At 46.2% G+C, this 15,651-nt stretch overlaps 1 protein-coding gene across 2 annotated transcripts in view; it reads left to right on the top strand.

Annotated features, from left to right (window-relative positions):
- Positions 1–15,651, top strand: part of CPAMD8 (C3 and PZP like alpha-2-macroglobulin domain containing 8) — a 1,208,079-nt gene that overhangs the window by 908,606 nt on the left and 283,822 nt on the right. For both annotated transcript variants that reach the window (XM_086946939.1, XM_086946938.1), the window contains exon 37: positions 1,764–1,838. In XM_086946939.1, the coding sequence (XP_086803065.1) occupies positions 1,764–1,838 (75 nt within the window). The remainder of the gene's footprint in view (positions 1–1,763; positions 1,839–15,651) is intronic.

Raw genomic sequence — 15,651 nt, 5'->3', positions numbered from 1 at the left:
GAGATACAGCATGACACAGTAAACAACACACAACACATTTAATCTCCAGTTAGCTCTAACTCAAGAAGAATGGAATATTATTTACAGGCAGGAAAATACAGCAGTAAACGCGTTAAAATAAACACAAAAAAACTATGTTCATGTCTTCTTCTAGGGCCAAATTCCACCCATAACCACATTTTTGGTGTTTCTAGGTTGATTTAAGACATTGAGCCCTGTGGACAACAACGCCCTCTGGGAAAGTGTTCAGGTGTTCTGTAAAATGGTCATGGTCTATTGAGTCTTACGGCTGTTGGTTTGAATCAAGCTAGTCAATAAAACAGACTTGTAATACAGAAAAATACAATGTGATATGATATGTCTGTCCCTCAATTCTTGAGTTTGTGTATGCTCTGGGAGAAACACTGGGCAACCCTGGTGGTCTGAGGGCAGCTACAGGATATCAGAACCAAGAACGTCAAAGTCTACATGACTAGTGTAATACATGATCATACTCTGTGTCACACGGCACCTAGTTCATCGGTTCAGTTAGAAGCCCAACTGGCCAACACAGCCTCAGTTTTCAATCCAGAGACAAAAAAGGATTGAGTACACTATACACAAAACCATTTTGGGTGGAATTTCAGGGACTGATACCTCGCAACAGGTCAGTAGCTGTAGAGATATTAACTTGACGTGTAACTGCTAGACCCCTTGCTCAAACAATTTTCACTGAGAACTGGAATCTAGAGTCAGGTACCAAGTGGGCCTCTTCTCACCCCCACCCCATACTTTTCCTTGAGAGCTAGTAGGCAGCAGTCTGGCAGATATTTCTAAAACAATGGCTAAAGAGATGGCTCAAATGGCTAAAGGCACACTATGTCACACAATCACGCCTTGGGGTGGGAGGGGGGTGGATGAGAATTCCCTCTCAATGCTGATCAAGATGGGGAGAGTACAGACTTGTCACAGATGTCGTCTTGGAACAGTATACGTTCTTCTTCCCGAACTTGAATGATCATGACTTACCTTTTTAGTGATCAGACTAGTTAGGCTGCAGGGTTCTAGTGATTTCTAGGTCATTGACTCCATCAAGCTATGCCCACCACAGAGAGCTTTAGTCTACTGGACCTAGTGCTCATCTTCCTCTCGGTCTGGAGCCTGCTGCTCCCCTCACTGTGTAAAACAGGTTCCACTGTCTGTTGGGCAGATCACAGAGGCAAAGTTGTTCCAGAGGTCAGGACTTAAACACACACTACCTTACCCGCTAGAGGGGAAGGCAAGGAGTCCAGATATAGGGACTGGTGCTTTCCTGCTCCCATCACAACACTGGTGGTTATATTTTACCCTAGCTTGTAATAACATTGCAGATAGGCTGGGTCTCCCACAAATAGAGTATGGTCATAAAAGTGTCAGTAACCTACTATTTCCAAAGATGGGGGTGTTTAATTCCATAGTCTACTATATTTATAATGAGTGATTGCTCTTTACCAACCAAGTTCCATTTGGAGACGGAATCCATCGATCCAGAGATACATGCAGGACCCACATTATAGTCTCAGATCTATCTACATTTAGATTCAACAAGTTGTTGTCCATTCAGTTCTTACTTCATGTCATCCACTGCTGCATATTTTCTGTCAAGTACTTTCTGTCTACACCTCATAGCACTATTTCTTTTATCAGATTTGCTGAGTCATAAAGACTGAGTTGTTGAACATGATTTCTATGAAACTTGAAAAACATCTGCCAAAAGCAAAAATGATGTGCTTTCTTTCTTTCAGATGCTAATGAATAAGCAGATAGGGCTGAAAAGATACGAAGTGGATGGGAAAAAGGTGTTATTTTACTTTGACGAGGTAATCACGTTCATTTGGTTTGCAATCGTAAATATGTTTGAATTTAATAATGCTCACTAATGCTTAACAGTTTTGATATTAACATAAAATTTAACTCACCACCAAACATTTGAAGTCTTAAATCAGAAAACACAAACAGAAGATGTGGGTACGTGAGCATTTTGTGAATGCGTACATGTAATTCTTACGAGAATTAAGGATATTCAGAAAATTGCTCTGGCGAGAGCAGCTGCATGAAAACTGTATGCAAGTTGTGCTCTTGTGTTCACAAGGTCGAATGACTAGGTACATGTTTTGTCTATACAGCTACTAAAGTCACACAGAGAAAGTTGCTAATTCAACTCATCTGAGCATGGCACGCATCCAGTTCCACATCGCCATCAAGACATTTTCAGTTCAAGCCAAGTCTCTTACAAGAAAATTACCTGAACAGCACTAGTGAAGCAAACAAACTGATAGTTATGCATGATTACGCTTGCGTAATAAACATTTTATATTACCCTAATTTTTACTTAGGAAGTCCCAAAATGTCGGAATATATGGAAAAATCGACATTGAGATATGTGAAGAAAAGAATTACAATTTTTGTTATACCCGCAAGTCTAACCAAAAAAAGTATCTCAGGGATAGCACAGCTAAACTAATGCACAGGAACTAAAAAAATGCTGATCTGGGGATATCTCTAAGCTTCACATATAAAGATATATAAACAAAAGAGTGGCATGGTACATGGGAGTCCATGCCCAAATTTCACACACAGATGCCCAGGTTTCCGATGTTAGCATTTATGAACACACTGGACCCCGCAGTTTTTTAGGTCTCGCCTCTCAATGCGCATGCGCATGCGCATTGAGCAGAGCGAGACTATAGGGCTTTAAACAGACTTTACCCAACTGGCGATTTGGTGCTGTGCCCGTGCGGTTTTAGGTCAATGCGCAAGCGCATTGACCTAAAATGCGCGTGCACAGCACCAAATCGCCGTCTGTTCCCTCAGCCGCACTCCTCCCACACTCCCGCTCCGCCCCCTCCCCTGCCTGCCGTGTCGCATTTCTCCTCCCCCCTCCCCACAGCAATGCCGTCTGTCTTGGCTCGCTAAGCTACTCGCTGCCTCCTCCTGCTCTCCTTAATCCGCTCTCCCTCCTCCCACACCCCTGCTCCGCCCCCTCCCCTGCCTGCCGTGTCACTTTTAAATCTGTATTTTCCCCGCTGTTCCCTCAGCCGCACTCCTCCCACACCCCCGCTCCGCCCCCTCCCCTGCCTGCCGAGTCGCATTTCTCCTCCCCACAGCAATGCCCTCCGTCTTGGCTCGCTAAACTACTCGCTGACACAGACACTTGTACAGTAGTAAACAGTAGACAGAAATATCCTCACAATTTCTGAATGTGTTCGCGTAAATTTCTATGTGCAATTGTCACAGGTCATTTAAAACATAGTGCAATTATATCCGACTTTTAAATAATTGCAATATTTATAACATTCCATTCAGCGCCCGAGATGGTGTGTTCCGCTGCCAGCACTATACCGTTCTCTCATTTCCTCCCTCATGAGTTCGCTAACCCTGGTCGTGTGATCTCAGGTCCTGGCAGGAAGGTAAAGATCTGAAGGTCCCCACAAACCCCCTGCAAAGCAGCCCCCGGGCCACTCCGCTTGAGGACAAAAAAAAAAACGCACCACCTTTTTGTAGTGTGAAATATTGGGAAAGAATCAAAATAAGAAGTGAGTGGTTTAGGAGCTATGACCTGTGGTGCAAGCACAGGCATCTTTGATGTTTAATGTTACTTAAAGTTGCATTCTTTCAGAGGAGTGCCTGTCTCCTCGCCCTTCGCTGCTTAGTATTGGATGCCTCGCCACTTCCTTCCTCCTTGTTTTAAAATGATCATGGATTCCTTTGGTGGGGGTGTGGTGTTCAGCATTCCCACCACGGTCAGTGCTGTTAACAGGATAATAAATGCAGCTCCTGTTTAACGCCCACGCCCCCATCTGCCTCCTCATGCACATGCTGGGGTGGGGGCAGGGGATACCTACAGCAGACTCTTCCCCACACTTGACATGTGTCGGGAGCACCCATCTTCTTTTTTTCATAGAATTGTTTTCCTTCAGTAACTCTGTGTTGCCCCTCTGTCCTGACTTCACTTTCCCGAACTTGTGTGGTTCGCTACTTCAGAACCGATGTTTCACCAGAAGCTGCTATAGAGTTATCAGGGTGGAGTTGCAGAAATCAATACTGTCTTTGTCAAAGTGAAGTGAGGGGCCGCCTTTAATCCATCTATTGCAAAAACAACAAGTGATGGACCGAATGTGGATCAATGTCACACATTCCCCCAGTCAAAAGATCTGGGCCCAAATCCATCGTTTTTTTGCACTCCACACCACCCTGGGTTAGACAATGGCGATATGCAAATCAGCTCTGACTCTGTTGCCCCATGGGAACAGTCCAGTCCGAACTACAAAAGCCATGTCCTTCCCAGAACGGAATCAAGCATCCGAGGACCGGACCGGTTTCGAGGTAAAACCTCTCATCAGCCCGGCTAGCTTGACTCCAAGTGGTGTGGAGTGCCTGGGACCCACGTCTGGGCATCCCCAGCGCACTTAGGGCGGCAATTGCAAAAACAACAAGTGATGGACCGAATGTGGATCAATGTCACACATTCCCCCAGTCAAAAGATCTGGGCCCAAATCCATCGTTTTTTTGCACTCCACACCACCCTGGGTTAGACAATGGCGATATGCAAATCAGCTCTGACCCTGTTGCCCCATGGGAACAGTCCAGTCCGAACTACAAAAGCCATGTCCTTCCCAGAACGGAATCAAGCATCCGAGGACCGGACCGGTTTCGAGGTAACACCTCTCATCAGCCCGGCTAGCTTGACTCCAAGTGGTGTGGAGTGCCTGGGACCCACGTCCGGGCATCCCCAGCGCACTTAGGGCGGCAATTGCAAAAACAACAAGTGATGGACCGAATGTGGATCAATGTCACACATTCCCCCAGTCAAAAGATCTGGGCCCAAATCCATCGTTTTTTTGCACTCCACACCACCCTGGGTTAGACAATGGCGATATGCAAATCAGCTCTGACCCTGTTGCCCCATGGGAACAGTCCAGTCCGAACTACAAAAGCCATGTCCTTCCCAGAACGGAATCAAGCATCCGAGGACCGGACCGGTTTCGAGGTAACACCTCTCATCAGCCCGGCTAGCTTGACTCCAAGTGGTGTGGAGTGCCTGGGACCCACGTCTGGGCATCCCCAGCGCACTTAGGGCGGCAATTGCAAAAACAACAATCCATCTATGGCACTAATACTACAAATCTCAGAATGCACTTGGATAACTGAAAGCCCAGTAATAGAACAACATATTTCCCTCGGCATTTGCCTTTTCTTGCCGCATAATTTACTCAACCCTATCACATAATTTGTCCCTCGCATGCCACATAATTCCAGTGGCCCTGGCTATTGATTTAGTTGCTTTACTCTAGTGTGGAGCTGCACAGCAGCACCTTGGACTGTTAGTGCTGTAGGTTGGTGTGGCTGAAGTCCCGTAGCATTAAAAATGTCAGAGCTGCATCTTAAATGTCTGGTGGGTGATGGTTGTGTTGCAATAATGTCACGTGGAACAGCACAGCAGCACCGTGGACTGCTGAAACTGTAGGTAGTGTGGCTGAAGTCCCGTGGCATTAAAGAACGCCGCTGCATCTTGTTTGGAGGGGTCTCCACTCGCTACTGATTTTCTCAGTGTCTTCAATACGCCATAGCTAACATACCAGACATTAAAACTCCACTGTGCAGACTTTCAGCCCACTCCGGCACCAAACAGCCATTCCTACACTGCATTGCGCAGGCACAAAAGCGGTACACTACAGCTGCAGCACAGCTCCTAAAAGCTTGAATAGGGGGCGGTTACGCGCACAGTACAAGAGCCGACTCATTTACAAATAATAGCATGGATCCTTCGCCTTGGGGCATAACGTCATACCCCACTCTCTCTGCTGTCCCCCCCCCCCTCCCTCCATTGCTGTGTGAACGACCTCTGGAGCTTTTGTTTACCTTATCTACTTGAATCGGACCCGAGTAGTCCCAGCATTTGTGCACTGTGCTCCTCGTAGCCAAAAACCGAATGAAGCAAGACATTACGAACAAAGCTTTGCTGTGTTTTAGGTTCTTAATTAGGCAATGGCTCGCGTAGACACCAATATATTTTTTAAGCTGCTGACTTTTATGTCTTTTTGACAGCGTAGCATCTTAAGTTTTGTTGTGGATAAGGCTTGAAAGTTTAATTATTTGCACCCACTGGGCTTGAACACAAAACACTGGCATCATTTGCTAACGCAAACATTTTTTTGTCTTATAGCAGTACAAACGTGGCTTCTTCCACCTCCGTTTTTCAGCGTTCACCATATTGCTCAGTCGGCAAGTGTTGTTTTATCACATAATCTGCAGTTCGGGATCATGACAGTTTTAATGTTGAACAATTGCAAGCTGTTTCCAGCTGGAGCAGTGTTTTTGTGGAACTCCGGTCACATTGAGCCTCCGGAACTAAAGCAGCATGCAAGGATGGTGGAGTTTAGTAACCATAGACTGCTTTTTTTCTGAAACTTATTATGTTTCTGTGTTTACCTGGGTAAATGCTCCCCAGTGGAAGACGCTGTAAGGATGCAGTGCATTTTCACAAAACTAAACGTTTGTATTTACAAGCCTGTAGGAAGGTACCTCCTGACTATGGTTGCCCCCAACTTTTTGCCCTGTGTTTTAGCTGGTTTTTGACATAGTCGACCTGGGACCCTGCCAATCAGGACCCCAGGCCTACTGCTCTCTCTGTAAAATGGATTCCATGTACCCTAGGTGCATTTCCAATTGGTACTGGGCCACCTTATCAGACCCTGTAACTCAGGGCATAGGTGTACCCAGGGCCTACCAGGGGCTGAAGCATGTATTATGCCACCCCTGGCTGGCCTCCTAAATTTGACACAACTGGCTGCATGACAGCTGGGGCAAAGTCGTGTAAACACCCTTTGCTGTAGATATAGTATACCTATATCTAACCCTAAAATGGACACACAGATTCCTATCAGTCACTCCTATGGCAGGCCTTGACAATCCTGAAGGCAGAGTGCTTGGAATCGTGTGAGATGGTGCTCTGGCATGAGCTGAGCCTGTCTGCAGCTTGCGGAATCAAGTCCTAATAGCTGTTCCATGATATCGCATACCATATACTCTTAAGTGCATTATAATCCTCGCGGTTAAATGCTATCTTTGGTATTGCTTTATCAAAACAAGTCGAGTAAGGTGTCATACGAATTGGAATACTAACCCCTCGCCAATTCTGGCGACGGGGTTAGCATTCCACCCTTCTAGAGGGACACGACATGTATGTAACTGTGAACCCCGGTTAAAGTTAAACGAAGCCTCAGCTCCACAAAATGAATGCTGCCACCACAGACACGAGTCTGACCCCCTGCAGCTGGGAGTCCTTCCAGCGAGGGGAGCCTGGACAAAGGGTTTCCTGTCAAGGGCGGTGCTAGCACCGTCCCAGAAAGGGTTTTGTGTATCCTGGGTAGGCAGGGCTTTGCAGGAAGGTGACTGCTGAGTGGCACCACTACGCATAGGCCGGTCAGAACCAGTTCCAGGGGCACACCAGCCCCTGGCCTGGGGAAAGTCCGGCATGGGAGAGGGGTGTAACCACCCCCCTCCTAGTCCCACCCATAGGCAGGACCTAGTCACCGGGTCAGCCCCCTTTTTTAGTATAAAGATAGGAGCGGGCCCCCTGTTAAAATTAGATCATCTTTGGAATCAAGACACGACTTTCTGCGAAAGGACATCAAGATTTCTTCTTCAAGATTCTCCCTTGTGGCTAAGAAGTAGTCACCCTGCATCAAGCGGGCACCATCCTAAGAACACTGCGGTCTGCTGCAAGTCCTTCTTCACGAATCCGACGACCCAGCTCGACGAGACCCGGCTTCCCTGGCACCTCTGACCTCTACTCACCTCTACAGCAAAGCTGAGAACTGTGAGTGCGACGAGACCTCGAGGGACCGACGATCGCCAAGACTGCACGACTTCTTTGCAACAAGCCCACCGTGTGCTCCACTGGTGAGTGCTTTGGGGTCCGAGAAGCCCCAACCCTGAGCAGCTCCAGCACCGAAGATCAGCCCTCCAGCATCTCCACGATCTGCGTGGGGCCCTTCTGCTTTTGCGTGCTCACCGCGCTGTGTGGCTACTAGCCGGCTGGCTTGTGGCCTTCTTCACGACGCCCGACGACATCACTGCTGCTGGTCTGGTTGCTCCAGACTGGCCCTTGCTTCCTTCTTCAAGAGAAGCACCCCGGACCCTCCGGGTCCACTCCAGACGCCATTTTGAGTCCACAGCGTGGGCTTGAATTTGCCAAGGCTTTGTTGCCCAATCCTGGGACCAGCGACGCCGACAGCTTCAATCTTCGTGGGACAGCTCGCTCCTCCATCCTGGTCGCCGACAACGCCTCCTGGTCCGTGAGATCTGCGAGCACAGCGTCACCCACTCACCTAGTCGAGGTGACTACCATCCGGTGCCCTCCTGGTGCCACCTGACTACTGGCTAGTAGTCTCGAACTTGGTCCCCTCTGCTTTCAGGTGTCATCTTCCTTCGATCCAGGCTTGGATCCATCGAACTTTCTTCACTGGTCGCCTGCCAGCAACTTCTTTCTTCCAGGCTCCTGGTCCGTCTACGAGGATTCCCGACGTCTTTTGAGACCTATGCAGCTGCAGCCCCTGGGCTAGGTAACTTCGGCATTTCGGTGCCCCAGCATAGCCTCACTATCCAAGAGTCAGAATCCACTTTCGTTTTCCTCCTACCAGGTCGGGTTCGCCCGAGAACACTAACTTTGTCTTTACTAGCTACCATAGACTTTGTCCCGCATCACGCGTGAGAGTGCACACTCTGCACCCGAGTCCCCTGGGTCTCCTAGAAGTAATCTGAAGATTCTATAGTCAAGATCTAGCGATTCCAAAGCCTATTAGTACTGTACTTACCTGCTAGTAATTTCGCATTCCACTTTCAGAGTATATGGTTTTCCGTGCCCCTCGGGCATTTGTATATACTGTGCTAACTTAAGTATTTTCGTAAGAGTTTTGTTTTGTGCTTAGTACCCTGTCCTCATAAAGAGTGCAGGGCTGTTGTGATTCTTAATAAATATATTGTTTATTTTCATAACACTTGTGTGGTGTCCTTTCACTTGGTGTTCAAGGGGTATATGTGTGGTATAACAGCTGGCTTAACACGCCCTCTCGAGTCTTTAGCCTTAGACTGCTCGTATCCACGCTACTAGGATAGCTGGTCTATAAGGTTGACTTACAACCAATCATCAATAAGGGTTGCTGGACTGATACATAGTGTTCACTAGAATAGTGAGCACTGCATATCAGGCCCCCTTCTCACAAAGCCTGTTTCTTTTGATAGTCCTGTAAATACAACACATATTACATTACAAATGCTATAGGTGTCATGTTTGCGAAAAGTTAAAACTATTGGCATTGTAAATGACAAAGCTATTAATTTTGCTATTTTCAAGACCAACAAATAAACAAAAAAAAAGTCATTTACAAAACCAATAGCTCCAACTTTTCTAATGCGAGACCTATTCCATTTCCAATGCTTGTCTTACAAGGCGCGTCCTCTCCACCCGGGCCGAGGGACAGACCCCACTGCCAAAAGCTGGATTATAAATCGCCCTGACACAAGCACCAAGGCTCTGGACCTTACAGCTTTCATTACAAGGCGCGTCCTCTCAATCCCGGCCGAGGGACAAACTACTACGCCGCAAGCTGCTGTGATAGTATGATAATATTATACATTATTATTAATCCTTGCAACTTTGGCATTGACATTATTGCCCTTTATTACAATTTTTAATACAATGTATCACCGGCTCCACACATAAAGCTGGTCACACCCTTGACCTGGTTTTTTCCAATATTCAGGAAACTATAGCAGAGGCGCCGCAACCACTGCTCTGGTCTGACCACTTCCTGATTTCCTTTGCTGTTACTCTGCCTTTTGGCGGCCAGGCTACGGGCAAGCATTTCTTTATGCATATGAATTGGAAAAACCTTCAGCCTGACACCATTGGACCTGTCCTGGCTACCAACCCCCTGTACTGACTGCTGATTCTAATACTGACGCAGTTGCATTGAATCAATGGATAGGCGATATGGTGGAGTTTATTGCTCTAGCCAAACGTACTCTGTCGCGCCGTGAATCCCCGTCAGCCCCGTGGTTCTCAATGGAGTTGAGGGCTGAAAAGTCGGCTTGTAAGAGACTGGAGCACGCATGGCGTGCTAACTATTGTGAATCAGCCAAGGATCGCTATAAAATAGCCACCCGGAAGCTGCAAAAATCTATAAGAATAGCCATTTATCAAGCGGAACAATCTAGTAAAGAAGTTTTTAAAATAGTGCAGTCTTTTTTTAAGCCCAGAAGCATTGAAACAGAAATCACTCGATCTGAGAACCTGTGTGAAGACATTTCCAATTTTTTCGATGATAAAATTAAGAAAGTATATGGTTCTTTCTCCCATTCTACTCCCACTGAAATGGCAGACACCGAGGAAATCAGCACACCTCCTATGACCCTAAGCCAATTCCATCTGATTTCCTCTACGGAGGCATTATAGGAAATAAAGTTGTGTAAATCCGGGGCGCAGGATGATCCTTGCCCCCCAAAGCTCTGGAATATGATGTCTGAGTCAATTGTGACCAAGCTTCTGCATAAATGGAACACCATTTTATCTGGGGTGTTTCCGGACTGCTGGAAGCATGCCACGCTCCTCCCTTTGAAAAAAAAACCTAACGGGGACCCGGAGGATCTTAGCAATCTCCGCCCTATTTCTCTTCTGGCTGCTCCAGGAAAAATGTCAGAAAAATTGATGCAACGCCAACTGAATGGTTTTACAGAGAAGAGTAAGATCTTGCATGAAACACAGTCAGGGTTTAGGGCGGGCTTTAGTACCGAGACCGCCCTGATTGAGGTAGCGGTTTCAGTTAGATGGTCTTTACACTCAGGGGCATCAGCTATGCTGGTGCTCCTGGATCTATCGGCCGCTTTTGTTACGGTGGTCCATGTCAGACTCCTGCAGCAGTTGGGGGATATTGGGCTGTAGGACAAAGCACTTGGGTGGTTTAAGTCTTATTTGACTAATCGCTCACAGAAAGTGGCATTGGGCTCCTATTGCTCCAAACCAAAGCGGCTAGGGTGCGGGGTTCCGCAGGGATCAGCACTGAGTCCGTTACTTTTTAACATTTATTTAGCTCCACTCTTCACCTTGATTGCCAAATGGGGGGGTCACGGCAATTTCCTATGCTGACAACACCCAACTGGTATTTCCCTACTCTGAAGTGTCGGAGGCTAGTTTTGCCAGTTTTAAAGGTTGTCTTGGGGATGTGGCCAGGTGGATGAACAATAATAAATAAAAATTGAACGCAGGGAAGACGGAGGTGATCTTCTTTGGGAAGGGCGATCACCCCGCCCCTGACCTGTGGTGGCCATCTGAGATGGGCCCCGCACCAGTCCCCAGCACAAAGGCCAAAAACCTGGGGGTGAGGTGGGATGATAGCCTTTCCTTCTCCTCCCACATCCAGCAGGTTGAATGTCGCAAAATGGTAATCCATGCGACGGTCACCTCTAAGCTGGATTACGCAAATGGCCTGTACCTGGGCCTTCCTAAATATCTGATCCAGAAATTGCAGACAGTACAAAATGCGGCTGCGAGACTGTTGAAACACATTCCCTTTAAACAACATGTCTCTCCGGATTTGCGCGACCTGCACTGGCTCCCAGTGGCAAGCAGGATTAAATTTAAAGCCTTATCCTTGGCTTTTAGAGCGCTCCATGGAACCTGTCCCAACTATCTCAAAGCTAGACTCCCCAGGTATGTACAAGCGAGATCCTTGCGTTCAAATTCCTATTGCCAATTGCGCGCCCCACAAGTTAGGTAAGCGCGTCTTGGAGGAAGGACTTTCTTGGCCAGCACGGCGAAGTTGTGGAATACCCTCCCACCCGCCATTCAGTTGGCTACACCAGACACTGGATTTAGGAAGCTATTAAAAACATGGCTCTTTACTCACTAGATCTGAGCCTCGGTTGTTTCTTTGTATCGCCTGTATTGCTCACATAGCGCCGGGACACCTCCGGGTGAGGTAACTGTTCGCGCTCTACAAAACTCTGTATTATTATTATTGGTGCAACAGACGTAAGTGTTAAGGCTTTGTAAATCTGCAGGAACGTTATTACCCTTAACAGGCCCACGCTGCCACCGTTATTTTATTTTTCAGCTACACTGATTATATTGATATGCCAAAACCATCCAAACATCCAACAAGTACTATACAAAATAAAAGATGTTTTGTTTTTGGGAATATTGTTAAATAAAGAGTTTTCCGTGGGAGGCCTGCACACGGGGACAGTTTAGAAAGCCAGTACATTTCACTCTACAGGAGGCCTACAGATCAGCCACTGCGTACCAGGCGTCCCTTGTATTACAGCTGCTTTGAGTGTGTTTGTGTGTGTAGTATTCCAGGATCTTGGGGCTCGCTCAATCCAGGGGCGTAACGCCGGCCCCAGCTGAGGGCTTAATTTGAGCCGATGTCTGCCGGTGCGCACATGGGCACTTAATTATTAGCAATTGCTTTTTTTGCGTGCTTGCTGGCACCGGCTGCTAAATAATGTAGCTGCGCAGCTGTGGTGCGTGCTACCTTTCACATGTCTCTACAGTGCACAGCTGTACAAATGAGCTAGGGAAAATATTGGCTTATTGCCCTTCTTAATGAAGAAGACCTTGACACCTGGATGACTTAATTAAATTGTCTTCCTTAGCGTTAGACAGGATCCTATTCAGATAGTGGAATGTTTAATAAATGCTTTACAGACTTTAAAATAGCCTTTAATGACTTAGATAGAAAGAACATTTGCACATGTGGTATTCCAAGAAAGCTATGGAGAACAATGCAAGGGTACAAACTACACTTAAAAGAATATCCTACACAAATAAAGGATTGAGACAGTTGTGGGTTTTGCTATCCTTGTATTTCCACTTTGATGCAGGTAATATGGGCTCAGACCTGGCAAATCACAAGGATCATCCCCCAGAATTGGGGACACTGCTAGTGGTAATTCCACATTATACGAATCATCAATCCTACTTGATAGGTCTAAGATCTACTACACCATACAATGTGTGCTTTAGGCCGATATTGTCTGTAGAATTTACTGATGGTGATAAACTAAAACTCCAATATCATGGTGTTCAGATATTGTATTAAGAAGCCAGTCAAATGGATCTAAAACAACCATAAAACATAAAGGGAGAGACATTACAAATACTTAGGAGTAACATTTCATTATATAGGTACCTGTAAGTTACATCTAGCAGGATTTGTTTCCTTTGCCACCTAGCAAGCAAAGGCTTGCCTACTGACTGTCAGCCTGCATTATGTTTTACAATAGTGAAGTTAAGCGACCGCTTCAAGGCAAAGTAACAGCACATTTCATGAGAAGCATGGGGAACGAAGCTGCGTTTTATGCTCAAGTATCTCTCTGAGGCATATTTTCACCAAGCAATGCTGCTTGGTTATGAATGCAGCTGTCAACATTTCACTTGGTCAAGCACTTCTACATAATATGTTTCAGTAAAGGTGAGCCTGCCTCATGAATTATTAATATCCAACATAGTGCTTGCTGTTCTGATTCAAACATGCGGATCTATGAAAGCTCCAATGCTGAGGAAGAAATTGGTTACTTCCCAGTAACTCCAGTTCTATCTCACGGGATCGCCAGTAATAATCATAAGCATTGAATCATTCCGCCCACGTGCGGGGATCCCGGAGCAGTTCTTTCAAAGTCACATTTACTTTGTCTTCTTTTGGAGAGGCCAGTAAACATGTGACAGATATGTTAAATTATTTTAGCCTTACAAACAGGCTATTTTGCCAATGTTTATTGAGTTACTTTAAAATTTAGACGGAAAAGGGTCATATCCTAAAAAAATCACTTAAGCAGAATTGAAAAGTGATCTTTTAAAAACATCCTCCACAAATGTTTTTTACTTGTTTTTTAAAAAAGCAAAGAAATAATGCATAGCAATGCAGCCTGAATAAAACCACAGCATTGACACAATGTAAATAGGACACTGCAACGTTAAGGGCTGTCTAACCTCCAGTGTCCCATGGTGCCCTGTAGGTGTCAGTTTAATCAGTTATTTTTTCAGGCTCCTGCTGACAGGATGCTCGAGCAGATCTATGCCTTTTTTTTTAAAGCTTTTTTCCATAAAAATTCCAATTTTAGGTTTTCTAAAGCTGACTCACTCAACGTCCTTTAGGGAGTAGAGCATTTTGAGATCATTTCCTAACAAGAAATGTATCTAATTTTTAGCAAATTGCCATCCATTCTTGCAAATTGTCCAGACTGCAGCAGACCAGCACAGGATCTGTATCTCATGTTCTCCACACTCTCAGGACCCCAAGATGTATTGCCGCTGCAAGACCCTCTCCAGGTGCACTTTGAGGGAGAGGGAGAAGATTCACGTCCATGGCCAAGTGAAGCACTTAAGACGGCAAGATTCCCTACCTGGTGAGACTTCTGAAGGGCAAGGAGAGACTGCACCCTCTACCAGAGCCCAAGTCATGCTCAGAGGACTCCCACAACTTGTGGAGGAAGATATCGCTCATGGTCGATGTTAAAGAATTTGAGGTCAAGAAGAGGTACTGCACCTACTCATTCGCTGTCAAGAGTTGGTTCGGCGTCGAGAACATTTACGAGGTTGAGGAGGACTTTGACTTTGAGACACTACACAGCGTTGAGAACTTAGACGTGAAGACATGATTCGACATCGAGTCATTTAACTGCCCTGACCAATAGAGCAGAGCAGCTTTCATGGATGAAAGCGTGCAGACTTCCTTCAGAGTTTGATTGAGGGTACTCTAGGGACTACTCACCATCCAGGCCCACCTCTTCAGTGACCTTTCCAGATTCATCCACACTACCTTGAGTTCCAACGGAACCTACTGCACCTCCACAGTAGTCTCCTCATCCTTCTCAACCAGCGATTCCAACAGTACCTCCATTGTCAGTCTCTCCGCCACCACAGCCTAATAAGCCAGTGACACATACACAAAGGCCCCCTAGATCTCGTTCCAGTCACACCAGACCTAACACCTATAGGTCTAGGTCAAGCTCAAGATTCCACCGTTGACATTGTTCAAGGTCTCACAGGCACACTCATTCAAAACAGAGAAGATATCTACATCTAGATTAAGATCCTCACAATCCAATCATCGATCATCTTCAAGATTATATTTGCCAACCTTAATGGATTCTCCTCTACTGAGAATATTGCCAATAGATGATATTAACACCATCCAGAAAGTACTTATCAGGGGAGCTAACAAACTGAATATCGATGTATTGAATTTGAAAAACAAATTTGGATTTGACTACTACCACATCTATTTCGGTAATCTTTGAGAGACTTCATTAAAGGTCCGCTGCTAGACCACTACTCCCTTTCGTTGTAGGCTTTTGAGAGCCAGTGATGGAACTGTGAAGGCTGCTTTATCACACCTGCAAAAGAAATACAGACCACTGGATGAAGAGCCCTCCTTCCTGTGCACAGTTCCAATTCCAGATTCGTCATTGTTTCAGCAGCTCAAAAAATGTATGCCATAGAGCCACCTTTTACACTACCTCCTGACAAGGAGAGCTAGAAACTGGATTCAGTGAGCAGAAAGGTCTGTAGAACCTCTGCAGTTGCCATGAAAGCTGCTAGTGCAGCTGCTCTCCAAGGGCACTACGACA

Source organism: Lissotriton vulgaris, chromosome 12 (assembly GCF_964263255.1).
Source record: "Lissotriton vulgaris chromosome 12, aLisVul1.2, whole genome shotgun sequence".
NCBI lineage: Eukaryota > Metazoa > Chordata > Amphibia > Caudata > Salamandridae > Lissotriton > Lissotriton vulgaris.
The sequence above is the reverse complement of the archived record's forward strand: the minus strand, read 5'-3'. Positions and strand labels throughout refer to the sequence as shown.